This window comes from Paroedura picta, chromosome 18 (assembly GCF_049243985.1).
Source record: "Paroedura picta isolate Pp20150507F chromosome 18, Ppicta_v3.0, whole genome shotgun sequence".
Taxonomy (NCBI): Eukaryota; Metazoa; Chordata; class Lepidosauria; order Squamata; family Gekkonidae; genus Paroedura; species Paroedura picta.
The window spans coordinates 14,116,230-14,128,192 of NC_135386.1; the positions used below are offsets into that span (position 1 = coordinate 14,116,230).

The 11,963-nt window shown below is 44.9% G+C and overlaps 1 protein-coding gene across 1 annotated transcript; it reads left to right on the top strand.

Moving 5' to 3' along the window:
* Nucleotides 1-475: 475 nt before the first annotated feature.
* Nucleotides 476-11,414, top strand: SNRPA1 (small nuclear ribonucleoprotein polypeptide A'). Its single transcript, XM_077317642.1, has 9 exons — nucleotides 476-648; nucleotides 1,990-2,137; nucleotides 2,313-2,391; nucleotides 5,727-5,773; nucleotides 7,879-7,981; nucleotides 9,098-9,177; nucleotides 9,608-9,683; nucleotides 10,666-10,759; nucleotides 11,145-11,414. The coding sequence occupies exons 1-9, from the start codon at nucleotides 567-569 to the stop codon at nucleotides 11,201-11,203; spliced, it is 768 nt and encodes a 255-aa protein (XP_077173757.1). The 5' UTR covers nucleotides 476-566; the 3' UTR covers nucleotides 11,204-11,414.
* Nucleotides 11,415-11,963: the final 549 nt, after the last annotated feature.

The window sequence follows — 11,963 nt, forward strand, 5'->3', positions numbered from 1 at the left end:
ATTACATGCTAATTCTGTTCTCTATTGTTAAATAAATGGTAAAATTATAAAATAAGCCCTTTTGGGCCCTATGGCAGGATATCTACCATCAATCAATCAAATGTCTATATCTTTTACAGTTACAGATGCATGATTTTAAATTTTTATGTCTTCTATGGTTTTATTCGACTTTATTCCTTATAAAATTGTCTCCTTATTTCATAAAGGCAGATGGCTGTGTAAAAATAAATTCTATCTTTGTCGTGCTGTTTTATAGTTACACCGCTATGATATTATTCCATTTGGTTCTTATAAACCTATCTTCTTATTTTGGCCAATGGCTAATAAATTCATTCATTCTATCATCTATCTTCCTTCTCTAGTCATGCCTGCCTCCTTCCCGCCCCCTTCCCGCCACCCAGCCGCGTGCTCTCAGCGTCGCCACGGCGACAAGGAAGCCCCGCCCCCTAGTCCTCTCCGATCCGTGCGTCGGCACTCTGCCCTTCGGCCTGCGTCTCGACGGAAAGGGCAGGCGCTCATGCGTGTCTATCGTCTCGTTTCCGGCGGCGCGGACGGACTGCGGCAAGATGGTGAAGCTGACGGCGGAGCTGATCGAGCAGGCGGCGCAATACACCAACGCCGTGCGGGACCGCGAGCTCGACCTCCGCGGTGAGAAGGCGCAGTAGGCCTGAGGCAGTTTGAAGAAGAAAAGGCCGTGCTACGGTGGCGCGCGAGGGACATGCTTGGCGTTTTTCCGGACCGCGCGTGCTCGGAAGCTTCCGCGCTGGGCCTGCCCGCGTTTCCGTCGGGGGAGGGAGTATTTGGGCCCCTTAAGTTGTTGCTCGGTGGGGTAAAATGGGGGAGGGGAAGCTAAACAATAGGCCAGGGTGGCTCTCCAGAGGTCCATGCGGCAGGGGCTCATGGGAATTGTAGTCCATGGACCCCTGGAGAACCACCCCTTCAATGCCTAGATTTCACTGCAGAAGAGATTTTTCTATAGCAGGGGTGGCCAAAATGTGGCTCTCCAGCTGACCCTAGACTACTATTCCTATGAGCCCCTGCTGCATGGCAGGGGCTCGTGACAATTGTAGTCCATGGACATCTGGAGAGCCACCCCTGCAAAGCCAAAAGGTCTTTTCAAAAGCACCGTGTGTACCTAGCATCTATACAATTGTAGTTTTTTCTTGTATCTGTGGGATTTAAAAGCATTAAAAAGCACATTTCCCCACCTGTAGAGTCTAGGTGTGGCCCAACCATAGTTGGAGAGAGCCATGGTTTGCCCCCTGCTGAAGACCCACCATAGCATTTGTATTTTTAATTTTTTTTCCCATCTGTGCCTTTTGGCATAACTGGGATGGTTTGTAAGTGGAATTTTCTTTTACCCTGAAGAGAAAAATTGTTAGGAAAATAGATTTAGAGTCCAGTGGCATCTTTAAGACCGACAAAAGTTTTATTTCTGGTGTAAGCTTGTGTGTGTGCAAGCTTGCTTCCCTGTTTCTCTCTTTCATAGGATTCATGGAGAGTACCTTGTCTTTACAAGCCTTTCACTCTTTGTGAAAGCTTTCCATTGGAAAAAGGGCCTGGAGAGATTCATACCATGTTTCCTTCCATATTTTCTCATCCTTTCTCCAGACCTTCACATCTCTGTTCACCTCTTGCCTTATGAAAGCCATTACTGAAAATTTTCTCCTCTCGTTGCACTGGAATTGTTGCTCCCACACCATGCTTTGGTGTGTCTGGGGAAATGGTCCTAGGTTGCAATTATGCGGACCATTTATTTTATTATTTATATCCCGCTTGTCTCTTCCATGGGGACTCAGGGCTGCTTACAACAACATTCTCTTTGGTTTTCTCCAGCAAGCTCCCAAGGCAGAGTGGTGCTTTGAATCTCCGTCTCTCTGACCCTAGTCTAATGCTAACAGCTACATCATGCTGGCCTTTCCTTTTCCCTTTACCTTTGTTGGCTGCAGCTGACATTCCTCTTCTCTTTCTCCCACATTGCCCTCCCAGGCTATAAGATTCCGGTGATTGAGAACCTGGGTGCCACCCTGGACCAGTTTGATACCATCGACTTCTCTGACAATGAGATTCGGAAGCTGGATGGGTTTCCCCTGCTGAGAAGGCTGAAAACATTGCTGATGAATAACAACAGGTTAAGGTGAGTGTTTCACCAGCCCTTGGGAGGCTTATGGCCTTTTAAATAAATATATATTAGTTACCCTATGGGCTCTTGATCAAACATCTTAACGTGATTGCCAACTGAGTTTGGAACGAGCTAATATGCCTCGTCTTCCATTAATCCTGTGCTTTTCTTTTCTCCTCTATTATTCCAGCCGAATAGGCGAGGGACTTGAACAGTCTTTACCAAATTTGAAGGAACTCGTTCTTACCAACAATAACATCATGGAGCTGGTAAGTTGAGGCAAGGATAGAGCAAGTCGAAACCGTGCTGAGCCAGTTGCCTAAATTTCTAGAAAGATGTTGGTTCAATTGGACAAGAATCTGAAAGGACAGTGCTGTGGTGGTGGTTGCACCACTTCTGTGTTGCAGCTCACTTTTGATGGGCAGCAGTCACATGGTATTAGCAGAGGGCTGATGTCTGAAAGAATTAGCCAGTGCACCTCAAAGCCACAGCTATTTCTACAGGTGGAGGGGTGATGGTGCAATATTCCAGGAGTTTCACCTTTGGAAAGAACCTGAAAAATGGAATGAGTTCTTGGCTGCTCGTTGGTGTAGGGAGGGCCTGGAAAGACAGCCTGAGCATGCTGCTTGCTGTTCTTGCAGGCACTTCTCTGATGCAGCTGTGGCTTTCACCCACTTCTAGTATGCCGCTAACTCAGTGGCTTCTATGCAGCCGGGCACTCCTCTCTTGTAATCACCAGAATCCTGTGTTCGCATATTTGAATGACCAAGTTAGGTGCCTTAGGCTGAGTCAGCCAGCTCATCTTGTATGACTGCGATTGACAGCGGCCCAAGGAGAGGGCCAGCTTGATGTAGTGACTAAGAGCATCAACTTCTAATCTGGCAAGCCGGGTTTGATTCTCCACTCCTCCACATGCAGCCTTGGGCTTGTCACAACACTGCTAGAGCTGTTATGTCCAAGTAGTAATCTCAGGGCTCTCTCAGCCTCACCCACCTCACAGGGTGTCTGTTGTGCGGAGAGGAAAGGGAAAGTGATTGTAAGCGACTTTGAGAACTCCTTTGAGTAGAAAAAAGCAGCACATAAGAACCAACTATTCTTCTTCTTTTCCCAGTCTCTTTCAACTGGTAACTCAGATGCTAGAACAAGGTAGCTTCTCTGTTCTGTTAACCTTAAAGAGAAGAATCATAGAGCTGGAAGGGACCTCCAGGGTCATCTAGTCCAACCCCCCTGCACGATACAGGTACTCACAAGTACATGCCTGTCAACAGTGACCCCAATTTCATGCCCATGGGATCCCCCCCCCCCCCAAATCCAGAATCCAGCCTGACTATAAGGAAATTCACCCACCATCCCACAGTGGCAATGAGCAATTCCCTGGATATGCAAGGAAGGGCCACAAAAGGCAAACACTGGCACATCCCTTCTACACACTGGCTGAGGTGGGATCCCAAGGCTGCTGAGCAGAGGCCTATCGGGGAGGTGGAACATGAGCGCGCATGCTAGGACGCCAAAAATGGTGAACTATGCCTGGGCAGGGCAAAGCAAGAGGAAACTCTGGTGGAGACTGTCGTGGCCCTCGGTTGCTCACATCTTTTACTTTGCTCACGAGGGTTCATGTGTATAGAGCTATAAGCAATGCAGTAAATTTTAAGCGGGTGGCCAAATAAGCAATTGCCAGAATAGCCATCTGGCCGAGATCATTGCTTATTGTTTCATAGCCTCTGCTATCACTGTCCTCCCTCCTGAGTAAACAGTCTCTTCTTTTCCCATAAACACTTTGGCAGTGCAGCTGCCCCTTCCCTCCCCCTGAAGATAGGACTGCTTCTGAACCTCACAGGCTTCATGTCTGTAGCCTCTCCTGGTTCTTTTCCAGTTCCTGGTAGAAAGGAGGGCAATTGTGTGCTTATGTAAAGAAGAGACTTAGCCTTTCCGAAATCCCAATGCCACGTACTATGACTTTTGTAAATTTAATTAAGCTTCAGCTAATATAGGATTCTCCCCACACTTCAATCATGTTCTGTAACAAGAATGTGCTCAAAAGGCAGATCACTCAGCAGCCAGATAAAGGAAGGTCTTGGACTGTGTCATTGTTAAATATGTTCTGAAGGGGAAAAACATTATCCTTGATAAGGCCCCCTATTTGATTTGTACAAAATAAATAACTTCTGACGTTAATGGCCACATCCTGTGCCATGAAAGATCATTGAGGTGCTGGGGGAGCCAAATTCTTCTGCCAAACTGCCTGTCATTATGACTGGTGGGGACCCCGTTCTTGCATCATTACTGGCACACTGGAAACTTTACATTTTTGTGTACACAGAAGAGGGCCATAGCAAACCATGGTTTAGCAGCCCTCTGGGATTCTGTTTATATTTTTCAAGGAAGAAATAAAACTATGGAGAAAGTTTATTTCAAGAAATAAATTGTTTCAGGAAAAGAATCTTAACCCACTGCTCCGTTTGTGTTTGCGTGTTGTGTTTGTAAAAAGCAGCTGGCCCCGTGCCTTCAGTTGCTGCTGGGAAACCTTGCACTTGTTTAGGCTGCCAAAATTCCAGTCATCTTAGCGTGATATTGACTTTTGTGCATGCAAAACAAAGATTTTTCTGGTGCTTCAGGGCTGACCTCTAAAGAGAAATAGTGGACAGAATTGGCGTGCCATTCAGTTGACTGCCTCCATTGAGTGGTTGTGGTTCTCCTTCCTTGTTGAATCATTGTGTTCTTTTCTAACTCTCAATGAACCCTACATCTCCTGGTTAAAGCCCAAGAAGGGAAAAAGAAATGTGAATGATTCACATTTTAAGAAAACTTACCTAACATACTTACAAATGTGCCTTTACCAATTTTTTAAAGTGAATTTCTTTAGTATGCAATAAATTAATCCACTTGTTTTGTGCTTCAAATGGACCAATGGTTACAGGGTCCAAATTTGTACTAATAGAGTTAATGCTTTAAAATAGTTGACTGGCTAATTTCAAAAACTTTTCAAAGCTTTATTTTATGTTTTTATATTTACTTTCTAACCCCCTGTTCTTCCTGGTGGCGAGCCATAGTGGTTTACAACATTCTCCCCTCCTCCGTTTAAATCCACAACAATTCTGTGAGGTTGGTTTGGCTGAGGGTGGGTGCTGAAGCAAGCTTCCATGGCAGAGAGAAGATTCGAATCTGCATCTCCCAGCTCCTCGTTTGACTCTCAAGCCATTATGGAGGCTCTGGTGTGATTAATGCTGGTCTCTTGTGCTGCATGTGTGAGCGAAGGTGGGAAGCATGGCCCATGTCGTAGGGGAAACATTTGTTTCGCATTCCTATGGGAGATCTTCAGATTCTAAAGTTAGATAAGAAGTCTTCTTGTTGTGTAGTTGGATGCCTTTTGGATTAGTTGTCTTATCTTTACCGCGTGAAGCAGTGCAGTTGAGATATATATATTTAACGCAATATATTTAACGCGTGGACAAGTGTTAAGCGTAGACATTCTAAAACTAAAACTGATTATTTTTGTGCTTTTGTGTAATTGACCAATTATGAAGGAGTCAGTTTTGTTCCATGACAGCTTTCTTGTCTGCCTGTGAATGATACTGTAACATACGTGTTTTCGATTCTTTTTTAGGGTGACTTGGATCCCTTGGCAACCGTTAAATCGCTGACTTACTTGAGGTATGGCACACCTTCATTTTTGTGAGTTAATTTATTCTATCTGCCGTGTAGGCGGAGCTTGTCAACATACCGTCCCCAAAGTATTTTGGGGGTTTCTACTTGTGAAGGCCTCTGCTTTATTTTCCTAGAGGTTTTTAGTCCTCGCGTCTTTTTAAAGTGTGAAGCAAAATGTGTAAGGTAAAGGTAAAGGTATCCCCTGTGCAAGCACCGGGTCATGTCTGACCCTTGGGGTGACGCCCTCTAGTGTTTTCATGGCAGACTCAATACGGGGTGGTTTGCCAGTGCCTTCCCCAGTCATTACCGTTTACCCCCCAGCAGCAAGCTGGGTACTCATTTTACCGACCTCGGAAGGATGGAAGGCTGAGTCAACCTTGAGCCGGCTGCTGGGATCGAACTCCCAGCCTCATGGGCAGACAGCTTCAGACAGCATATCGCTGCCTTAACACTCTGCGCCACAAGAGGCTCGAAGCAAAATGTGTACATGGCTTCAAAAACATAGAGTAGGTAAATAGTATTAAGCTTGTCAGGTAATATATTGTTCTGGCCCCCCGCCCCACCCCCAAAAGTAGACTAGCTTGTAAGAGAACAGGATAGGTCCAAGGTCAGCCTGTGAGATGCACCAGTTAAGGTCAGCTCAGCCAGGGTCTGCTTAAAGGTGTTGTCCTGCGGAGTGACTGACCTGGCCTCTATGCAAAGCAGGCTTCCTTGGCCTTGTGAAGTTTGAGTAGCCTCATTCTCACAAACGTTCCACTGAGAAGTAAAAATCTCACCCTGTTGTCACAGCGGAACTTGTGAACAGAGCAATTGATGCTCTTGCCTTTTTTAGAGCCACAATGTTCTGATTTGTACTGAAACCATCTTTTAGCTCAGGGGTAGCCAACCTGTGGTCCTCCAGATGTTCATGGACTACAATTCCCATGAGCCCCTACCAGCAAACGCTGGACATCTGGAGGGCCACAGGTTGACTACCCTTGTATTTAGCTTACTGTTTTCCCCAAAAACCATTACTGAGTGTCAGAACAAACAAACTGTACCACTATCTGAGGCTGTTTTTACATATCTGGTCTTGCTTGTTTTCTGTATTGGTGATGCAGCGATTTAATTTGCATGCTCTTCTGGTTTTATTTTTTTAATGTTAAAGATTAGAAGCAATTACAAAGAGAACAAAAGTGACGAGATTGCAGAACACTCAATTATCCCTCCCAGCAGTCTTCTGCTGGCCTCTGCTTGACCAGATTAGTCAATTTAGCCATCGTGGCAAATTCTCTAATTTTCACCACCCAAGTGTCCATCCATAGAGCTTCCTTCTCCTCCTCCTCCTGTTCATCACTTGCTTCAGTGGAAGAGAGTGAAGACAACTTTACCAGATTCTTCCTCATGGTTTCATTTCCACACCCATTTCTGTTTGCATGACCTTGTGGACTTCCAGAAGATTTTTTTCAGACAAACAGCAAGCCACTTTGGGAAGTAGAAGGCAAGGAAGCATCTTCCCTTCTAGTTTCAGGATCTTTTCTAGTGGCTGTGGTGTATGTTATTGAGACTTGCATAATGCAACCCCCTCAACTTGACCATTTTGATAGGGTTTGTTTTTAGTTACATGGCTCATCTCTGCTGTTTTGGTAGATGGCCCTAAAAAGGACTTCTAATTTCCATTTGAAATAAATGCCTTCTTCCTGTTTCCCCTAATTTTATGGCCTTCAGTGGTCCCTCCTTCCTGGCCAATATTTTAATTGTAGTTTTTTATGGGTTTGTATGTATTTTAGCTCTGGTTTTGTTTCATTTTTTTGTTGGTTTTAATGGCTTTTCAGGCATGGTTTTCTGTATGTTAATTGTTAGCTCCTTTGGTAGCCCGTATGGGGGCAGAAAGGCCGTTAACTTGTTTTTGTAAAGGAAACAAACGGAAGCTTTGTGTGAGTTTGAGTTTCAAAAGTATCCAAAACCGAAATTGACTTTAACATAGCAATGGATGCCGCCCTGTTGTAAACAAAGGCTCCCTCTGGGAATATTTGTGTTACGTAACCCTTTCCTGGAAAGGCCCTTCAACAGGGCATGGTTTTAAACTGTCAATATCTTTCTCTTCTTTCATCTCCTCCTGTTTCCTTTAGCATTTTGAGAAACCCTGTAACAAACAAGAAACATTATAGGCTGTATGTCATCTACAAAGTCCCACAAGTCAGAGTGCTGGATTTCCAGAAAGTGAAATTGAAAGTAAGCACCATAAAAACTATTTGTCTGAGAAGCTTGACACTAAACATTCTTTTTATCTGATTGAGGCCTTTATTTCGGGTCCTCGCTGCAGTGTAACATAAAAGGGGGGGGGAATTTGCAACTGAGTTGAGTCATGTGGTGGGGGAGCTGTTGGTATTTGGGTGCTTAAAAGTAGGGGTGGGAAGAATGAGCATCTGATGTCTACGGCCAGTGCAGGTCAATGCAAATGGCAATGTTAGGCTCTTTTTGGAAGATGCTGGGGCATTTGTTTGTTCTTGTATTTTGCTGTGTGTTTACTGAGACAGCAGGAATGGAAATGCTCAAGTCCTTGGGGCTAAGATCATCAGTCATTTTCTGCTAATGGAAAGTGGGGAACAGCCATTCTCTTGCTGATTCCTTCATTGCCACTTGTCCCACTATTCCAGAGTGGGACTGTACCCCAGAAGCAGCTTTTGGGGGTGAGGGAGGAACATTTCCCCCCACAGAGAGCAACGTTTTATTCCAGCCGAAGGTGGCCTTTAGATCCAACCCTTCTATCTGTGGGGTAAGCAGGTTGGTCATGGCAAGGAGGGCTAGATTCACTTTCTCACACTGCACTTTCATGGCAGGCTACTCTGTTTGGCCATTCCAGCGCCCTAGGATGAGATGACCGCCGTTTGAAGACAAAAATCAGTCTAATTAGTTTTAGGAGAGTCGCTGGGTTGGTCTGCAGTCAGAAGAGCAAGAGTAAAGTCCTGGAAGATTTTCAGGAATATATGCTTTGGGAGTCAACGCTCAGAGCTGTGAGACCCAAAGCCTTATACCCTGAAAATTTTGGTTGTCTCTAAGGTGCTACTGGACTCAAATCTTAGTCAGACAAGTAATACTCAATGCTAGGAGGAAAACTCCATGAACTGCACCTGAAGGGAAGCAGAAAACATGTTTATTGAGAAAGGTTCTAGGTTTGGCTCATGCACAATTAAAGGTCTAATCTGAACGTTGCCATTCTTTTTAACATTCTGTCCATAATTTCCCCCTTGTTGTGCTTTTTTGATGGGGGGGGGGGGCTGTGCACAGAGTGCTTGTTCCCGTTTATGTTGCATTAACTTTGTGTGTGTGTGTGTGGTATCGCTGTAGGAGCGTCAGGAGGCAGAGAAAATGTTCAAGGGCAAGCGGGGTGCACAGCTTGCAAAGGATATTGCCAGGAGAACCAAAACGTAAGACACGGATAACCGCTTTGAAAACAGGCAGCCGCCTTCAGAAACACCACCTCTGTCAGCCGTCGTGCTTGGGCTGCAAGCCTCTCGGGCAGTCCAAAAGCCCCCAGGCAGACAAGGAACCATTTTCCAGAAGTACTTTATTGTCCACCAGTAGATTATACAATTCAAACTGTTCCTCAGAATCATGGGGAGGGGGCGAAATCCTACCCATAATTTGCCTTTGACCTGAGAAAACGGGGTGGGGGACAAGGAAGGCCACCCTGCTGGTGTTTCTGAAGGAGACTTCCTTCCTTGTATCAGTTTGTTAACCAAGATAAGATACTACACTTGATTGAAATTCGGGGCTTCCAGAGACCTGCTCTTTGGAAGCTTGGAGAAGCAGGTGATGGTCCTTTTGATTTCTAACTGTGCACTTTTCCCTCTGAAGTTTCAACCCAGGTGCTGGTTTGCCAACAGACAAAAAGAAAGTGGGACCCTCTCCAGGAGATGTTGAGGCAATCAAGGTAAAGACTGGCTTTTTGGATAAACATATTGCCTACTGGATAAATTAAATTAAACAAAATACCCCGACTTGGATGGCCCAGGCCTTGTTGTCAGATCTTGGAAGCTAAACTGGGTCAGTCCTGGTTGCATAGGAGACTGCCAGGAAAGTACCGAATCCCTCTGTTTGCCTTTTCCCTTGAAAACCCCAAGAGGGTTTGTGGTAAGTCAAGTGCAACTTGACAGCACTTTCCGCAAGGACAGGAAATGGTGCATCTCAGCTACTGATTGCATACCTTTCCTTGTCAAAAGGCTACGCTTTGATGCTTTAGAATTTTATAACTCTCTTCCTAAAGGGCGTGGGGTGGGGAATTGGGTAGCAGTGTGAGTGAATATTAAAACATTATGGCTGCTAAAACCTCTAAGGACATCTACAGTCTTGGTCCACTGCACCAAGACTGGGTCTACTGCCTCTGTTCCCCAAACAGCATGTGCCCCATAAATTCTCACAGGTTGGTAGTACATCTGTCCTCAACTGGAGCCAGGACATTTTCAGTCCTGGCCCACACCTGGTGGAATGAGCTCCCATAGGAAATCGAGGCCCTGTCGGAACTAATTCAGTTCTGTAGGGCCTGCAAGGCGGAGCTTTTGTTTGGGGCCTCCCAGTTCTGACATTTTTACATCTGAAAGAAATTGCATGGTTGCACCGAGATGTTTGTAGTTTCAATTTTAGTATATGTTTTATCTATTAACGTTTGTTATTAATGAATAAACTGTGGTCGAGCCACTAGGGAGGGGGGTATATAAATTAAATAAATTGTAGCCTGCTCCTGGCATCAAATGACTTAGATCTAAGTAATTTGAACTTCTTTTCCAATGTGTTGCAAATTGACTTGGTTCCTGTGAAAGAAGTGTAGTGCCTGTGAAATATGTATAGCATTTTCTCATGCCCTAAGCAGTCTATTGTGAGTGTTGACTTGAGTGCATTTTTTTCTTTGCCACAAGAATGCCATTGCTAACGCCACAACTCTGGCTGAAGTAGAGCGGCTGAAGGGGCTGCTGCAAGCCGGGCAGATACCTGGCAGAGACCGAAAAGCAGGTAAGCAGCAGTTTCCTGCTCTTCAGGCCAGCTGAGCACCTGTTATTGTGGCACCAGTAATGACTTGAGGCTGGGCAGCTTATATTGCTGGTGGAGCTGTTTTTAATAACGCAGCTTAGCCTGTCTTCGGGATCGGAATCAACACAAGATGTAAAGTTCCCCATTAAACAGTGAACGTAGAATTGGGGAGGAACTGTAGCTCATTGTTGGGAGGAAAGAAAAGGAAGAGTATCTCAATTAAGTGTGTCTGTCCAGCATGAGGTTGTCAAAAGACCAATTCACTGAGGCCTGTTGTCTGAGATGCAGCATGTTTTTTAGGGGATGAGGGTGGGATGTCGTCAGTCAGTTGACAGAATCAAAGCACCAACCGTTCTGTATTGTGTAGGCCCTTCAGATGAAGCCGAAGAAGAGATGGAGGAAGATGCAATAGCAAATGGATCATGAAATGTTGGCTACTTCTGGACGGGCTGCAGAATCGGATTGTATAATTGTTGGTCGACACATTTGGGTGTGCTTAAGAGCCAAAATAGTAGTGTGTTTTTTGTAAGGTTCTCCCCCCCCCCACCCTTTTTGGTTTATGTGAATCGAATTACAGCTTGTAAATTTTATACTGTACATTTGAAGTATAAATAAATGTCTTTTTTGTGCAACTGGACTGGTGTGATTATCATCAGTGTTAATAATTGGGTCCTCCTCATGTGTGGATGTCTGAAAGCAAATACTGATTTATTTTCATTCTCTGTATCATGCCTTTTCTCACTAGTGGGGACAAAAAATCTGCTTACATTATTCTCCTCCCTTTTATCCATACAACAACCCTGTGAGTTAGGCTAGGCTAAGGCTATGTGACTGGCCCACAGTCACTCAGCAATCTTCCATGGCAGAATTGGGATTCAAACTTGGGTCTTCCAAATCTGTGATAAATATCACCTGTAGTTGAGCCGCAAGGTGGGTAGCCATGTTGGTCTAAAGTAGCAGAACAAAGTTGGGAGTCAGGTGGCATCTTCAAGATCACCAAAAGTTTCCTTTAAGGAATAAGCAATTGTGTGCATGTACACTTCTTCCGACATGGTGAAACAAAACTTCAACCATTGCATGTAGGTGGTAGTGGTAGCAGAGTAGTTATTTGGAAGGGCTACTTAAGAGTCAGGAAGCATAAGATTATAGCTGAGACTGGGTTAAGACAGTTAGTAAAAATCCCTGA

Coding starts and splice junctions, on each gene's coding strand:
- SNRPA1 (XM_077317642.1), top strand. CDS start 567: ATGGTGAAGCTGACGGCGGAGCTGATCGAGCAGGCGGCGCAATACACC. Junction 2,138..2,312: donor ATGAATAACAACAGGTTAAG/GTGAGTGTTTCA, acceptor CTATTATTCCAG/CCGAATAGGCGAGGGACTTG. Junction 9,684..10,665: donor GAGATGTTGAGGCAATCAAG/GTAAAGACTGGC, acceptor CTTTGCCACAAG/AATGCCATTGCTAACGCCAC.